The sequence below is a fragment of the Gigantopelta aegis genome, chromosome 4 (genome assembly GCF_016097555.1).
Source record: "Gigantopelta aegis isolate Gae_Host chromosome 4, Gae_host_genome, whole genome shotgun sequence".
Lineage (NCBI taxonomy): Eukaryota > Metazoa > Mollusca > Gastropoda > Neomphalida > Peltospiridae > Gigantopelta > Gigantopelta aegis.
Window position 1 is genome coordinate 109,225,271 of NC_054702.1, and position 17,375 is coordinate 109,242,645.

The 17,375-nt window shown below is 39.2% G+C and overlaps 1 protein-coding gene across 1 annotated transcript; it reads left to right on the plus strand.

Moving 5' to 3' along the window:
* The first annotated feature begins 11,190 nt into the window (after nt 1-11,190).
* LOC121371725 (mRNA decay activator protein ZFP36L2-like) lies at nt 11,191-16,857 on the plus strand. Its single transcript, XM_041497825.1, has 2 exons — nt 11,191-11,322; nt 12,857-16,857. The coding sequence occupies exons 1-2, from the start codon at nt 11,248-11,250 to the stop codon at nt 13,892-13,894; spliced, it is 1,113 nt and encodes a 370-aa protein (XP_041353759.1). The 5' UTR covers nt 11,191-11,247; the 3' UTR covers nt 13,895-16,857.
* Nucleotides 16,858-17,375: the final 518 nt, after the last annotated feature.

Consider the following 17,375-nt stretch of genomic DNA (forward strand, 5'->3'; position numbering starts at 1 on the left):
TCACATAAAGGTAATTTTTCCCATGACTCGGCCTACCGCACAGGAAGTGATGAAATGCGCAAGCGTGTCGTTAGATAACCTTTAACATCCGACCACATTTCCGATATTTACGTGTCTCTTTGGCTTTCCCGGTTCACAAAGTGTTGGGATTAACAATTAATAAAATGATAACCCAATAAAACGACAGTCCCGTTGATTTATTACGGTCCCGTGACAAGATCCAGACTTGAAAGTGATCCCACGTAGTGAGATAACAGAGATGGTGCACAGCTGTTTTAATGACACACGTACAATATGAACGAAATACAATTTAGTTGGGAAAAACGTTTAAGTTCCTTTAAAACTTTTTAAAATTCTATGGTATGAAATATTACACTCATTTCCGTTAGGCACAATGAATGATTTATTTTACAGCTTATCTTAAACTAAATGGTATTTAAAGACCACTCATCCAGTATCCTCTCTACTCCCTGTCTTGGGCAGAACTCTTTGGCAAAATCAGAGATTGTGCCCACGACAGGCGTGCTTGAAAAGAGTTCTCATATATGCGCGCCAAAAATGTCCCATTCCCATATTCTGTCTATATTGTGATTTTTTATAATTACACCAGAAGATAAAAACCCAAACAAAATAAAACCACACACACACACGCACTCACGCATGCTCTCTCTATATATATCACACACACACATACGAACACACACACACACACACACACACACACACACACACACACACACACTCAAACCCCTTAAAACAACACCAACAATAAACAACAACTAAAACAGAATTCAGTCCGTGCAAATAGTGTGCACACTTGTCTCTGATTAACTAATATTTAGATTTTGTTTCACAGTAGCATGAAACTCAGTAGCAGAGGTTCTCCTCAGTGTAATGCGTTGTGGGATCGATCGTCCGCCCAAACCAATGCCCGCATGTGCTGTCCTGTCTTGGAGAGTGAATATTAAAAATAATATGCCAGACCACGTTTTGCAATAGCTATTTAAAACACCAAGTAGTCTCAGTTTTAAAATGTGCTTTTTCAGTGTTTATTCCCCTGCTAGTATACTATCTACATAGATCACACACAGGACTTTGGCGATCATATTTTCATGTTGTTGTTTTTTGGTAGGTTTTGAATTAAGTTATTATTATTCTTTATTTTGGTAAGTAAACAAGTAATATCAAAATATCAAAACCAAAATAGTTATCATGGAAATCACAGGATACGAAAGACCCGTATGTTTTTTCAATGATGTAAGTTTGTTTTGTTTATAGACACCACTAGAGCACAATTATTTATTAATCATCGGCTATTGGATGTCAAGCACTTGTAATTTCGACATTACGTTTTAGAGAGGAAACCCGCTACCTTTTTCCATTAATAACAATGTATCTTTTAAATGCACCATCCCACAGACAGAATAGCACATATCGCGGCCTTTGATATACCAGTCGTGGTGCACCGGTTGGAACGATAAATGGGCCCACCGACGGGGATTGATCCCAGACTGACCATGCATGAAGCGAGCGCTTTTAGCCTTTACCACTGGGCTACGCCGCGCCACGTCTAAAGAAAGAAATGTTTTATTTAACGACGCACTCAACACATTTCATTTACGGTTATATGGCATCAAACATATGGTTGAGGACCACACAGGTATTGAGAGAGGAAACCCGCTGTCCCCACTTCATTGGCAGCAAGGGATATCTATATGCACCATCCCACAGACAGGATGGTACATACCACGGCCTTTGTTACGCCAATTATGGAGCACTGGCTGGAACGAAAAATAGCCCAGTGGGCCCACAGACGGGAATCGATCGCGCCTCAGGCGAGTGCTGTACCACTGAGCTACCTCCCGCCCGCCACGTCTAATGATGTAATAAGTGAAGCATAACGTCATATCGTGTAGTTGATAGCTGCAGAGAGCAGCAGAAGGATATGCGCCTTTTGGTGCATTTATCACCGGTGAATTTAATCTATTTTCAATTACCTTTAGTCTCATTTCACTTTTATATCTTTAATGAGAATATATATATCAGTTACAAACTCTTTTGAACCATCAGTGATTACAGTAACATTGATGGATCTCTTCTAGCTGTACACCTGTGCAGGTAGACAGCTCCGTTTGGTTTTCCTATTAACTCATCAAGGTAAAGCGAAATGGACCGCTAACGTAAAGATAAGTCAACTATGAAAAAAGACACTCCTGTCATAACCAATTTAGCACAATGTTAAAAGCCAACAAGATCCATATAAATATTACGTCAGGAAAACAAACAATGCATGCCGCACGTGCAGAACGGGGAGGTCCTGTCGGCAGGAAGTGACGCCCCGCGCGTTCACTGCACACGATCACAACACGTGCACCCGCCGAGATGTCGCGTATCGGAATTTACTCATTACTACACCATCTTTCTCATAAAAGTCTTCAAACCCGTGTGAAATAGCGCAAGACAAGGGAAATTAACACCGGGATGAAAATGTCTAAACACGCACGCCTGTGGCCAATTAGCGGCGAGGGGAAGACCGCAACACCTGTCCGAAGACACTTGATAAATTAGTCCGCGCGTAACGCGCACTGACAGTGCCGAGCACGTGAGAAGCTCGTGCTCCCAGCGTGCCTTGTTTCTGAAGCATATCTCTTGCCTCATCTACAAAGAAATGAAAAACATATTCCGATTGAGTCAGCCTGCAGGACGGTGCTAGCGCGAGATAGCCATCTCGAAATGGTAGGATTTCCCACGCTTTTCAGTGACGCGCACGTTTTCTCATGCTTACTGCTGGCTCCCAGTGTCAATCACAGAATATATGGTTTTTACAAAGCGATTACCTTACCAGTGCCGTGGCCAATTCTCAGCCTCTGTTTCGCACGTGATTTAGCGCATCGTTTTGCTGGTGATCGGTGGCAATTATGACTTGTTGAAAAGAAATAAAGTTCGTTTAGTCGAGCAATCAAGGGGTCCTTTTGGGAAAGCTCTCTGGAGCTCGATCAAGCCTTGGAGATGTCCGGGTTCTGAAAGATACATAAACTGGTCTGACTGATGACGAAGCATGTTGATTTAGTGGTAAACACGGCGAAGATGCATTACATTGTGGGAAGTGTTGTTAATTACCTACATGTGTGTGTGTTTGAAATCAAAAGTGTTTATGATCACTCTATACCGCGCTCGACCTAAACGCCGTATCGTGGGAAAAATCTTACACCGATAACGGCGAAAGGACCGCCAAGTCTCGAGGAGTTATCTCATCCCCGTTGGTTATCGGTCGACTTCTGGAGTGTTTTTAATGCCACTGTTTAATGTCAAGCAAACAATACAAAAAGATAAATAACTGACAGTCAAAAAATAAAGTGTTTCCGTAAAAATAAAACAACTCGAGAACACCGCTGAAAGATTGGGATTTAAAACGTAAATATTAGTAAAAGCACTTTAAAGAATACTGTTGCGTATAAATTAGTTATAGAATTTTGAAAGTAAACAGTATTCGGTATAAGTAAAAGACGTTTATAAAGAACCATTCACTACACTAGAGATTTAAAAAAAAAAATTAATGGCGATAGTAGGTGGCAAGAAAAATAATACCGGAGATAGAGGTTATTTTTAATAATGGTATATTTATTTTTATGAATAATTATTTTTGTTTAAGTATGTACACTTACACGTACACGCACCACTGGCGATTTTATGGGGGTGGGGGGAGGGCACACTATATATGTATGGTTTTATAACATTTAACACTACAAAAAGAAAAACAGGTTTTATTGCGCCCCCTCCCCCATCGATTGACACGCAAACGCAAACACCTGGTTGTCAAACACCCGAGTATGTATTCTCGGAAATGTGTATTTAGGCGCGTGTGCATGAATTGTAGCATGCGAGGGACTAGACTGTTGCAATCGACATTTAGGGGGTTTGGGGTTTGTAGAGACATGTTCCCCAGGAAAATATATTTTTAAAAATAGATAATTTCCTTGAGTAGGGAAGTGTTTCGACCTCTGACCCCCCCCCCCACCCCGCACATTCGCCTGGTATTTTATATGCAGCACCTATTAACAATTTAGTTATCTAATTAATTTCACAAAAACCTAGGTTATTCACAGAAATTGTGGGTTTTTTTTAAAATAGAACATTAGCGTGAGCAGGAAAGTGTTTCGACCCCTGACACCCCCCCCCCCCCCACCCCGCACATTCGCCTGGTATTTTATATGCAGCACCTATTAACAGTTTAGTTATCTAATTAATTTCACAAAAACCTAGGTTATTCACACACACACGTATATATATATATATATATATATATTATATATATATATATAATTATTGAATACAAATGTTTATGATGAAAAACAATACAAATTTCCCTCGCACAAAATATGTACGATGTGGCCATTATGGCATGTTCAACCATTCATTTTGGTCAAAGTACATTGATCGCTGGCTGCGTTGCTCAGTTGGCTGTTATATACAGGTAAAATAAAGAAGAAAATGCATTATAGGTTACACAGTTGCCGTTATGAACAGGTGGTTCTAATATACAGGTGGTCGTTAGACCTGCTTGACTACATGCATTTTACATGCAAATATCCAGACCTCAGCCTGTCCAGGTATTGTGTGCAAACATGTCCACAATCAAACGCGTATTCATTTTAGTCATTAGTTGTTACCTAGTGTATTTTGTTTTGGTTTCCACGTGTCTTACTGTATAGAGAATACTGTTCCGTTGGTGAAATGTTTAAATGTAATAAAGCTTACCTTTTTTTCCCCATCTTTAATTTAATTTCTGAACAGCTATATACTGAATCTCATTGGCTCGAACAACCAATAGTGGAACCTATCGATATTCTCGAACCAAGAATGGAATGGAATGGAATGGAAACTCGTTTAACGTGCCCATATCCACGAAGGTTCAGGCACGCCCACCACGGATCCGACCTCTGACTTCGCCAGTGGAAGGTTCCGTGGCAGGAGGGTCGAACCAAGAACAAAGTCCTGACTTTTCTCTATTAAACCCCTTTAGTTTGGTGCTGATTGGTCGAATACCCCTGGGGTCGAACAGAAGCTTTCTCTCGAACCAGTTTATTGGTCCGAACTAAAATTAAACTTTTTTTTTTTTTTTTTTTTTTTTTTTTTTAATCATTTATTATCCCCAGCCAAGTTAAACATATTTAGCTCGAACGGCTAAGTCTATCCGAAGAAATATAAAAAATAATTTATGTAGGAATTTTTCATCGAACCTTTCACGTCAGTCACAAATTAAGTTATTATAAATTCGGAATTAAATCTTTAAGGGAAACAAATTAATACTAGATCACATGCTGACTTATCGTGTTGTTTAGTTATATTTAGCACCTCTCGGTAACTATCTTTCATGTACAGACGATTGTAATGCGGTAATTGTTAGATGAATGAACCTTGTATGTCACACCAATCAACCGGTGAGCCTCGGCATACCACGCAGGTTTACTTTAATAATTTTAATCGCTTCTCTCCGCACAAGCGCCGACCTATTTAGTTTTTAACTTGACGTACGTGATAGATCAATGAAATGTAGTGATTGCAACAATTACAGGTAAGGGGCCTCCGCCTGTGCAATATGCCGTAAAAGATTCTGCAGCAGCATAATAAAGAAGGACTTTTTTAATTAATAAATATTTATAAATACAGACTACCAGTGTGTTTGTTATTTGTTTATTTAACAGTGATAACTAATGTTACAAATATACATCTCATCTTACATTTGACGGCGACTTCGTTACTCATTTGTCAATCGGACCATCTTGCCCAAGCCGGTTTTACGGAAATATGCGAGGTTGTCCGACTGATTCTTGTGTTACAGAAGCTCCCGAAAAGGGCCAAATGCATTGTTCGAACTACCCGATGGGTCGAACAGATTTTGATGCACCGACAGTGTTCGAGCAAATGAGATTCTACTGCTATGATTTTAATGATATTAAATTAAAAACAAAAAACCCAAACAAAAAAACCCCAACAACAACAGAAAAATGAATAAATATCAATACATTTTAAAATCATATACTAATAATACATTGTAATATATATATATATATATATATATATATATATATATATATATATATATATATATATTCACTTGTATTAAATTTTTATTTATGGCACAAAAGATACCATAACATTTAAATAAAATAATTAGGTAAACAAACAAACAAGCACATACAAACAAACAAACATACATACATACATACATACATACATACATACATACATACATACATACATACATGCCTCAATAGCTCAAAGCGCATCGTGGTTAGTCTTGCAATTTGCGGGCGATTCGGTGCCACAGGTTCGAGTCCCAGCAGCGGCATGAGAAATTTTGTGAGGCCAGAAAGGGTTTAATTATCCCTGCGCCAGTGCGTTAATATCTATGTATGTAACGGTCAACCTCGACATACATACAATATATAGATATTCATACATCAATACATACATACATACATACACACATACATACATACACACATACATACACGCATGCATGCATAGATTATAAGAATTAACTATTGTGTCGGTCACCTAAGATCATTTGAGACTAATTTTAAAACTACCTCTATTAGCAGCTTTCACTCGACACCTCGACTGTCGAATCCAAACTGTTGTTTTGGCGATAGACATTTATAAATGGGGAAGTAAACGCTTAAGACAACATACCAACAATACCAGAGAAGATAATAACCATTCTCTCGGTTGTCAGTCAAGAGAGTTATTTACAGGAGTGAGAGAGTTGTGTTAGCTTCATTTGACAGCGACAGACAGACAGACAGACAGAAATATAGACATTTTGATTTAAACTGCTGTGAAGTAAAAAGCATGCACACAAATATTCCACTAGGCCAATGAAAAATAAAATAAAATAAAATAAAATAAAAACTTTTGCCAAATATATGTAAAAATAGCAAAATAGGACGAAAATGCACCTTTAACAATCAAATATTTGTTTGACTTATCTGGATAATTTCAAAATGGTCATTCTAACCGTAAGGGTATAGACATGCGGTTTTGGAAACACTAAAGAAAGCCTCAGTACAACACTTGTGAAAATGTACCAAACAACAACAGAACCACTTCATAGTCCATACACATGAATCAGAAATGTGAAGAAAAATCTGAAAAACAATAACATGTTCCCCAGTTGAAATAATTTTCCATGTAATACGATTTACTACCAAAGACTGCACAAATTTGTAGAAGTTCTGAAAAAGATTAGCATCATAAGTTCTTTAGAATGAACAAATCTCTTCGAAGGCGTTAGAAGCCGGGAGGGGTGGAGGTCGTCGAATTTAGAATGAACAAATCTCTTCGAAGGCGCCAGAAGCCGGGAGGGGCGGAGGTCGTCGAATTTAGAATGAACAAATCTCTTCGAAGGCGCCAGAAGCCGGGAGGGGCGGAGGTCGTCGAATTTAGAATGAACAAATCTCTTCGAAGGCGCCAGAAGCGGCGAGGGGCGGAGGTCGTCGAATTTAGAATGAACAAATCTCTTCGAAGGCGCCAGAAGCCGGGAGGGGCGGTGGTCGTCGAATTTAGAATGAACAAATCTCTTCGAAGGCGCCAGAAGCGGCGAGGGGCGGAGGTCGTCGAATTTAGAATGAACAAATCTCTTCGAAGGCGCCAGAAGCCGGGAGGGGCGGAGGTCGTCGAATTTAGAATGAACAAATCTCTTCGAAGGCGCCAGAAGCGGCGAGGGGCGGAGGTCGTCGAATTTAGAATGAACAAATCTCTTCGAAGGCGCCAGAAGCCGGGAGGGGCGGTGGTCGTCGAATTTAGAATGAACAAATCTCTTCGAAGGCGCCAGAAGCGGCGAGGGGCGGAGGTCGTCGAATTTAGAATGAACAAATCTCTTCGAAGGCGCCAGAAGCCGGGAGGGGCGGTGGTCGTCGAATTTAGAATGAACAAATCTCTTCGAAGGCGCCAGAAGCGGCGAGGGGCGGAGGTCGTCGAATTTAGAATGAACAAATCTCTTCGAAGGCGCCAGAAGCCGGGAGGGGCGGAGGTCGTCGAATTTAGAATGAACAAATCTCTTCGAAGGCGCCAGAAGCGGCGAGGGGCGGAGGTCGTCGAATTTAGAATGAACAAATCTCTTCGAGGCGCCAGAAGCCGGGAGGGGCGGTGGTCGTCGAATTTAGAATGAACAAATCTCTTCGAAGGCGCCAGAAGCGGCGAGGGGCGGAGGTCGTCGAATTTAGAATGAACAAATCTCTTCGAAGGCGCCAGAAGCCGGGAGGGGCGGTGGTCGTCGAATTTAGAATGAACAAATCTCTTCGAAGGCGCCAGAAGCGGCGAGGGGCGGAGGTCGTCGAATTTAGAATGAACAAATCTCTTCGAAGGCGCCAGAAGCCGGGAGGGGCGGAGGTCGTCGAATTTAGAATGAACAAATCTCTTCGAAGGCGCCAGAAGCCGGGAGGGGCGGAGGTCGTCGAATTTAGAATGAACAAATCTCTTCGAAGGCGCCAGAAGCGGCGAGGGGCGGAGGTCGTCGAATTTAGAATGAACAAATCTCTTCGAAGGCGCCAGAAGCCGGGAGGGGCGGAGGTCGTCGAATTTAGAATGAACAAATCTCTTCGAAGGCGCCAGAAGCGGCGAGGGGCGGAGGTCGTCGAATTTAGAATGAACAAATCTCTTCGAAGGCGCCAGAAGCCGGGAGGGGCGGAGGTCGTCGAATTTAGAATGAACAAATCTCTTCGAAGGCGTCAGAAGCCGGGAGGGGCGGAGGTCGTCGAATTTAAGGAGACGGGACGTAGCCCAGTGGTAAAGCGCTCGCCTGATGTGTGGTCGGTCTAGGGTCGACCCTCTTCGGTGGGCCTGTTGGACTATTTCTCGTTCCAGCCAGTGCATCACGACTGGTTAATCAAAGGCTGTGGTATGCGCCATCCTGTCTGTTGGATGGTGCATATAAAAGACCCCTTGTTACTAATGTAGCGGGTTTTCTCTAACACTACATGCTATAATTACCGAATGTTTTAATTCCAATAGCCGATAATTAATAAATCAGTGTGCTCTAGTGGTGTCGTTAAAGAAACTTTTTTCATCAAATTTAAAAATACAAAAAAACTATAATACATGTGTACATGCAATACGAATTTATGGTAGCACATTTTCTATCGACGAATTTAAGTACCCATCGAAATGTGCTTTCTAGTAAAACCACGAAAATGTAAGCCCACGAAAATAAGTATTTCACGGTAATAATAATTTAAAAAAACCCAAATAAATAAAAATAAAAACACCATTGAACTATTACAATCTCTGCTGCGTGTTAAAAACGTAGACTAGTTTACAGATTCGTGTTATTCACCTTGACACTGAAATGGGCAGGTACTGAAACATATCAGTTAATATCGAAGTTTGTTTTGTTTAACAACATCACTAGAGCACATTGATTAATGAATCATCGTCTAATGGATTTCAAACATTGGTAATTCTGCCACGTAGTCTTCAGAAGAAGTCCTCTATTGGTAATTCTGACACGTAGTCTTCAGAAGAAGTCCTCTATTGGTAATTCTGACACTTAGTCTTCAGAAGAAGTCCTCTATTGGTAATTCTGACACGTAGTCTTCAGAAGAAGTCCTGTATCTATCCCATTAGAAGCAAGGAATGTTTTGTATTACCCACCAGGGGCCTAATTCACAAAGGTCTCTTAGGCACTGCTAGACAACAAAGCATCCTCTTTGCAAGTCTTTTAGCATTGCACTGCGAGATCGCAAAGTTGCGAGAGTTTAGTGAATTAGGCCCCTGATGAACATATAGCGGTGTCGTAATAATATTATATATGCACTTTTCCATAGACTGGACAGCACATACCACGGCCTTTGACACGCCAGTCGTGAGGCGTTAGCCTCAGGCGAGCGCTGTGTCGACTGGAATTCAATCCCACCCAGTGACGTAGCCAGGAATTCATATTGGGGTGGGGCACACTATATATATGTGTGGTGTGGTGTGTGGTGTGTGTGCGATTCATGGAGAACACTGTATTGTGTGTGTATGTGTATGTGTGATTCATAAAATTTAATACAGTTTTTAAAAAAAAGTGATGGGGGGGGGCCTGGTCCCCGTGTGCGCCCCCCCCCCCCCCCCCCTCCGCTTACGGCCACTGATTCCATCCTGTCAGCTGATAAACGAAAATGAACAAAATGTAGCCTAAACATGTTAAATGATTTGCTGCAATATGTCCGTCTTATAACGCCCTAAGATTTCTCATTCTGCATGCATACCCGTACAACCGAACATAAAATAAGGAATTTATAACAACGGATGTGCACAATTCATTTATTTATGCTACCTATATTGTAAACGACAGCTATTGATATATCCATATTGTTATATGGTCACAAATAATTAGTATTGCAAGTAAAATAGAATATGTAAATTGTCTATGTTCTATAACGTATAACATATTTTGAAACCGTCATATTCAAGCGTTTGGAACAATATAAATATGAATTGACCGATGGGCTTTTTCATATACATGTATTGATCAATTAATTTATTGAGACTGACTGATAAATGTAAAGATTAGAGACGTATGTTTCAGTTGTCATATTTTGCACATAACAGCCGCTAATTAAAAATGACTCGGGTGTTAAACATTTCGTTCCATTCAGATGTTTCATGTATATTGCTTCATGTTTAAGAAAGTGGATTTAAAAAACACAAATCATTGTCTTGTTAAATAAGTAAATAATAATTTTAATAATTTTACGAACCCTACTTTTTGAATATGACAATTTTAACAAATGAAAGTCGCTCCTGCACAGATTCACACCTGAATGGATCGATAGGTACCAGTTGCTACATTTGCTACCTGATGTTTTATTGTGTGTCTTTTGTCCCATGACAATCACGTTTGTACCTTACAGTCTGGGGCATGTGGTGACTATTATACCGAATACGAGTGTTGAGCTAATCAGAGACCAAATTGATACGACAATAAACGGAACACAAATCAATACACGCAGAGACGGGAAGAGTTGTCTGCCCTAACGGGTTCCAGGTGATCACTTTCTCACGGAATCGCGCAACTTCTTTCTTTAGGAGCCAATGATAAGAGGGGGCGTGACCGGACCGCCAGGGCTACTTTGAATGAGACAGCAGGCCGCTAAAATATTGCCACAGCCCCGCCCACTTCTCCAATAACTGCCTGTACGACTATCCGAGCCAAATTTAAATGCCCCACGTGTTTGTGTGAAAACATTTGTACGAGACGCCATGTCGGGGACACTTGTTTCTTCCGTCACACAGAATTTGCGCGATTCCTCAGATCTCGAAAAATTGCTCTATCAGGTAAGTTGACTTTAGCTTGATTTTTAAAAATTCCTAAGTATGAGAAAGCTATATTTACATTTATCTTGTTTATAGCACTGTTCTATAAAAGTTCAACATCTATATTTATGTTTATTGCATTCAATTCAATTCAGTTTCGGAGTACAAAATATCCACAAGGAGCAGGTACAACTTATCATCCATAACAGTGTTCGAAATAAGCACATGTCCGTTTGTCCCGACAAGTGAAAATCTATCCGGACAAGCAAAATGTGTCTTGGTAGTTGTCCATTGGACAAGTAGATATTTTCAGTGCAGTTTTATTTTGAGCAATCAAAACCATCATCCTGTTCCTTGAATAAAACAATTCATTTATTTGGACACGTGAAAATATTGGCGGACAAGTAGATTTATAAATGTATTTGTCCGGTGGTCTAGTGAAAAATTCTGCTTATTTCTAACACTGCATAAGTATGATAAGATAAGATTGTTCATTCTTGTGTTTATACAACCATTTTTTCCCACATGTTTAATATATTTCTAGGTAAATGCAATATTTTATAATTATTGGTCAAAATATGTTTGGGTTTCTTTTTAGTTATTTACGTTGACAATGATTATTTCATGTTTCATTGTGCACAAACATATCACATATAATTCGACATATTTTCATTGGTGCAATTATTGAATAAGAAACGTTAGCAGAGGTGGCATCGATATTGAAAAGAATTCATAGGGGTGGGGGTTTTCTCCGCAGATAATAATAAGTGGGACTATTACTCAGTACGATACACATACATCCATCTTAGAGATAGATTAAAATATTTCTGTCGTAATTTTAAGACTAATTACGTTAGCACTAAGTGTGTTTCCCTTAAAGAGTCTCTGTTGGCCTTCCTAACAAAAGTAGCTGTGTCGCAACTCTCTCGGTTGAAATGACGTGTGAAAACACGTGTGAAAGGATGTGTTTGGAGCCGGTTCCTCGCCGTCTCACTGCCGCTACAAACTATTGTCCTCCACACAATGGTCACGATTGTTTTGTCGCTTGTTGAGACTGCTCCCCGGCAATCTGGTCAGACTGGTTTGCTTTCACTTTTGAAACTTGTCTCAATTTAAGACTATTCCAGAATAAAATGGGGGGGGGGGGGGGGGGGGGGGGCGTTCTGAAAAGATTCCGAGTTATATTTTATATATTTGGTCGGCTGAATATTGATTTAATATAAATAGCTTAATTTAATTTTATAGGTTTTGCTTCCAATCTTCAGTCATATAATAACATCTAGAAAAAACCCTAAATTCGTTTAGCATTCTGTTAGTTTTAATATAATAATAATTATTAAAAAAGTCAAATTTCTTTTTCTTTTATTCCCTTAAAAGTTGTACCACAATATTGTAGCTCAAATTAATTTCTCTGACATTAACTAATATATGTTTTCATGTTTTGACTGACACAAAAAGAAAAGAAGAGAACAAACACTACGTGATAATGCTTTAAAAAAGATAACGTATTAATAAACAAATACTTTGCAAATGACATATATATATTTTATTTTAGCACTTCCAACGAGTAAACATGGACGCGACAGTACAACGCGATCAGCAGACGGCCATGATAAATATTTTGGCGGGAAAACTGCCTGTGTCGGCAGGTTGTTCGAGAGGTACCATGGACCCACCGAGCTCGTCACAGATAGCGCAACACAAGACAGTCTACAGCTCTAGCAGCTTGCTAGCCATGAAAGTTCTTTTATCGAGGGAGAATATTGCGCTGGACTCGCAAATGGATGACAGGGATTCGAATGGCAATATCAGCAGTTCGGGTCGCTATAAAACCGAGCTGTGCAGACCGTTCGAAGAAAGTGGCCAGTGTAAATACGGCGACAAGTGCCAGTTCGCTCATGGCGCCAAAGAACTGAGAAGTCTTCCTCGACATCCTAAATACAAAACCGACCTGTGTCGTACTTACCACACTATTGGATTCTGTCCGTATGGCCCACGTTGTCACTTCATCCACAACGAGGACGAGCGTCGACTCGGCAGCATCATCAACAACAAGAACCAACAGAACAACAAGCCACACCACCCCACCCCCATTCACCGCCCCAAGTGGTCAAACCTGCAGCGACTGTCGTCTATGGGATCGTCCCTCGACTCTCCGCGGTCCAGCGACTCGGGTAGCCCCACCCGCCTCAGTCCTACTTTCAGTGAAGACATCTTCAGCTCGAGTAGTGTGCCATTCTCAATTCTCGGCAGCGATGGTGGGAGTTCCAGATCAAGCCCAGATTTCACCACCTCGTGCCACGCTAACAACCTGACCTCTCAGAAGAGCCTGACGACCCCCTTAAATGTTCAGACACACCTGAACACCGTCGACACTGTTTTGGACTTGCTGCGTATGCAGCAGCAGTTTAATCGCGTGCTGAGCTTCACAGATCACAACAGCAACCAGCAGAGAGTGGCTGATGACAATTGTGTATTCAGGAACATTTACCCTTGTGCGTCATACTCATCTCCAGAATCTGCAACATCCAGTCACAATTCCACCCACGACACTCCAAGCTCCACGTTCAGCGTTAACTGGATTCACCAGTGATGTAGGATTAATGACAATTTCACAAACAAACTAGAATGATACACGCAAGAGAAAAACACATAAAGACTAGCCAACTTGATTCAGGCAAAATCCACTTAGAAACCACCAAACGGAACAGTGTCTGGGGAATAGGCTGACAAGTCTAAAGACTTACTAATGGCATTATGTTTTGCCACCAATTTATCAAGGAAGCTCTATAACAGCATTTCTTACTCCCAGGGCTGGAAGTGAAGCCAATACAGAACTATGTGTATGGACATCTCTCAGGGTGTTTATTAACATATTCCTATGATGGGACCAATCCTATATTGAAATGTGCTTGTGTATTTCATCTAGTCAGTGTCTGTGTGTGGACAGTCTTCTTTTGTTTGGAACTTAATACCAGTGAACGAAATTATTTTTATGTCTACAGATATATCTTTCATTTTATGTTGTCTTCATAATAGTATTTTGAATATTTTTTCTGTGATTGACATTATGTCAGGTTTTTGCAATTGTTGTCTTTTAATTCAGTTCTGCTGTCAGTAATACTCCAACGAATTACCCTAACTGAACCCAAATGAAAGTTAAAATATACCCAAGTGGCGCTAGTAGAAATGCTTCACCAATTTCATTTTTGGCAAACATGGTTTCGCATCGATAGCCAGTGTTGGTTAAGTTGTCGCAAATCAGTAATACTAATAAGTGTGCTTATTTCATAGTCGGTGGGAAATTACAGGCGCGGAATGGACAAACCAATAAAATAACTCTTCAGATGTTTACTTTCAATTCCATTCAGACATTTCCTTTTACGTAAAGTTGGGTATCTCAACTTCCATTTGGGTTGCAGTAAGGTCGTTTGTCTTTCATTGTGGTTCATTTAGGTAATTCGTTGAAGATCTTCCCGCTTTTATTTCGTTATGTTCTTACTAACGCATTCTCGTTTTCCCATTAATAGTATGTAGTCTTTTCTGAATGATAATTTATATATTCTAAGTAGCTAGATGCTTTATTGTACTTTTAAGTTATTTTTATCAACATCATTATTATTTTATTTTAATAGAAACGGCTGTTTTCTTGAAATGTGTATATTTCACCTCTCCAAACTGATGAATCTCAGACAATAGTTATGAGTTATGATATATGTTTTTAGCAAAAGGAAGATGATACGAAAATATGACCCTTTTTATTAAAGAAAACTGTATGAACTCAGCAAGTAGTCAGATTTAATGACTGTGTGCGTTTTAATATTTCCCAGTTCTGTTTATCGCATCGTAAATAACAGATAAGAATTACCATGTGTCTTCTTTCAAAGTGGATATTGATGTTTAGCTTTTAAAAAATAGTTCGTGCAATTTTAACAGTAAAAAAGAAATGTTTAATATGAATGTAGATAAAAATGGCAACGGTAAAAATGGCACCGATGATAATGGCACAGATAATAATAATAATAGCGCAGGTAAAAATTCAAAAAGTGACTTTTGGTTATAAATCGCAAAAGAAGATTAAAGAGACTACATAAAGATTTATGTATTGAAATGTTAACAATCTGATCTCAGTTACTCTTTAATATATAAAAAGCACACAGGTTTCAAGAATTATTATGACGGCAATAATGTACCCTGCATGAGAGTCGATAACATTTTCGGATACTACTTAGTGTGGGGAAAAAACAATTGGAGACTGGGTCTACCAAGGAGATTCGATCCTCTGATCCAAGCACCTCAGGCGAGTGCTCTACCGACTGAGCTAGATCCGTTTTGATGGCCGATATATATATATATATACATGTATATTACTTACACTTGTTAATATCTGTTACTTGCTGTAGGGTTATTCGAATAACAAACAACATGACACATATTATCATGTTTGAAAACCTATTGAATTTAGTCACTGTAATATATGATAATTTCTAATGCACTTATCTTAAACACACACATATATATCTATATGTATATGAACATGAATGTCAGTATACTCCAGTTTATTGAACTAGTTTCCTTGTTTACCTTTATTTTAACATTTTAATTTAATAATTATTTTAGCGGATTTATATTTATTTTTAACTTTATTGAACTCAGGTTTGTGGATTAGAAATAACACGTTCGGTTTATAGTAACAACATCGATTAGCTTCATGATAAATAAATCTTTAACTGTTTCGTAGTTTTTTTTAATTTTATCAATCCACACTGGGTTGTTTTAATTCTAAAATAAATATTTCCTATTTGTTAATAGTCTATTATATAATTAAATAACGAATACGTACTGGAAATTGTCGTTTTTATTGAAGAGACGAATTTAACTGATTTCTTTTGGAGGGGTGGTCGGTATAGGCGGGTCTCACTTTATACACGTTTACAAGTCCATTGGGTATGGACCTGTTTTACAAACACCTGTGGAAGAAATCTGAATCAGCAGTTTATAATCAAATTATACAATTTTGATTATACTTGTTTCTTAGACATCTGACTAAAATGAATTGGTGTTAGTTTCACTTAATATAACTTCGGTCATTTTGTGAAAATACATACATGTAACATATATTTCTAATCCACTGACTTCTTTCTACTTAACATTTCATCCATTATAGTTATTTACCCATTTATTTATTTCGCTTTTCAGTAGAATATTATTATTTTAATTTATTTGTAGAATTTATTTGTAGAACCTGTACCAAAGTGGTTGCCTAGCGAACGACGTTAGAAAAACCGCCAAGTGCTCAATATTGTTTTTATCACCTCAGTGTGTTCTTACCCTGTAGGAGAAGCCAGTCGATATTGTCCAGTGTGATAGCTTTAAGTCTGATCAGTATTTGCATGTTGGTATTGTGTTTGAAAAATCTATTTTTACATGTCACATGATGTGTGTATTTCAAGTTGTTTCATTTTGCAGTGAACAATGGCTTGATACAGAGATTTCGTTTTTTTCTAAAAGTTCTTTTACTTTGTGTTCATGCATTATTAAACATGTCGATTTTAACCGGATTTTGTTTTATTATTATTTATTATTATATTGTGTAGTTATTGCATGCATTTAAAAATGATACACCTGTGGTTTTGATGTTCATTTAACTGTAGAACCAACCTGGGGATTTTCAATCTGTTGAAGCCGACTTGAGGAAACCAATAAAGAAAAGACTCATCTTCTAAAACGAATAGGGTTAAATTACAGCAGATAACTTCATTGGTAATGTAGTGGTTAACCCGCTGTCTTTAACGCGGGTAGATTCGGGCTGGGGTTGGGGTAGATTTGGAACATGCTCATATGCCACTAAAGCTTCGAGCATGTTTGTCCCGGGACCGGTCTCTGGATAGCCAGAAGAAATCGGTCTCCGGACAGCTGGTAGATGCCGAATTCGAATCCCAGTAGCGGAAACAACAAAGAGTAATTTTTTAAAGCTCCTCAGAGAGATGTGAGACCACAAACTTTACAGGCAGTTGAAGTTAAAGTTGGTTTGGTTAACGACACTACTAGAGCACATTGATTTATTAATCATC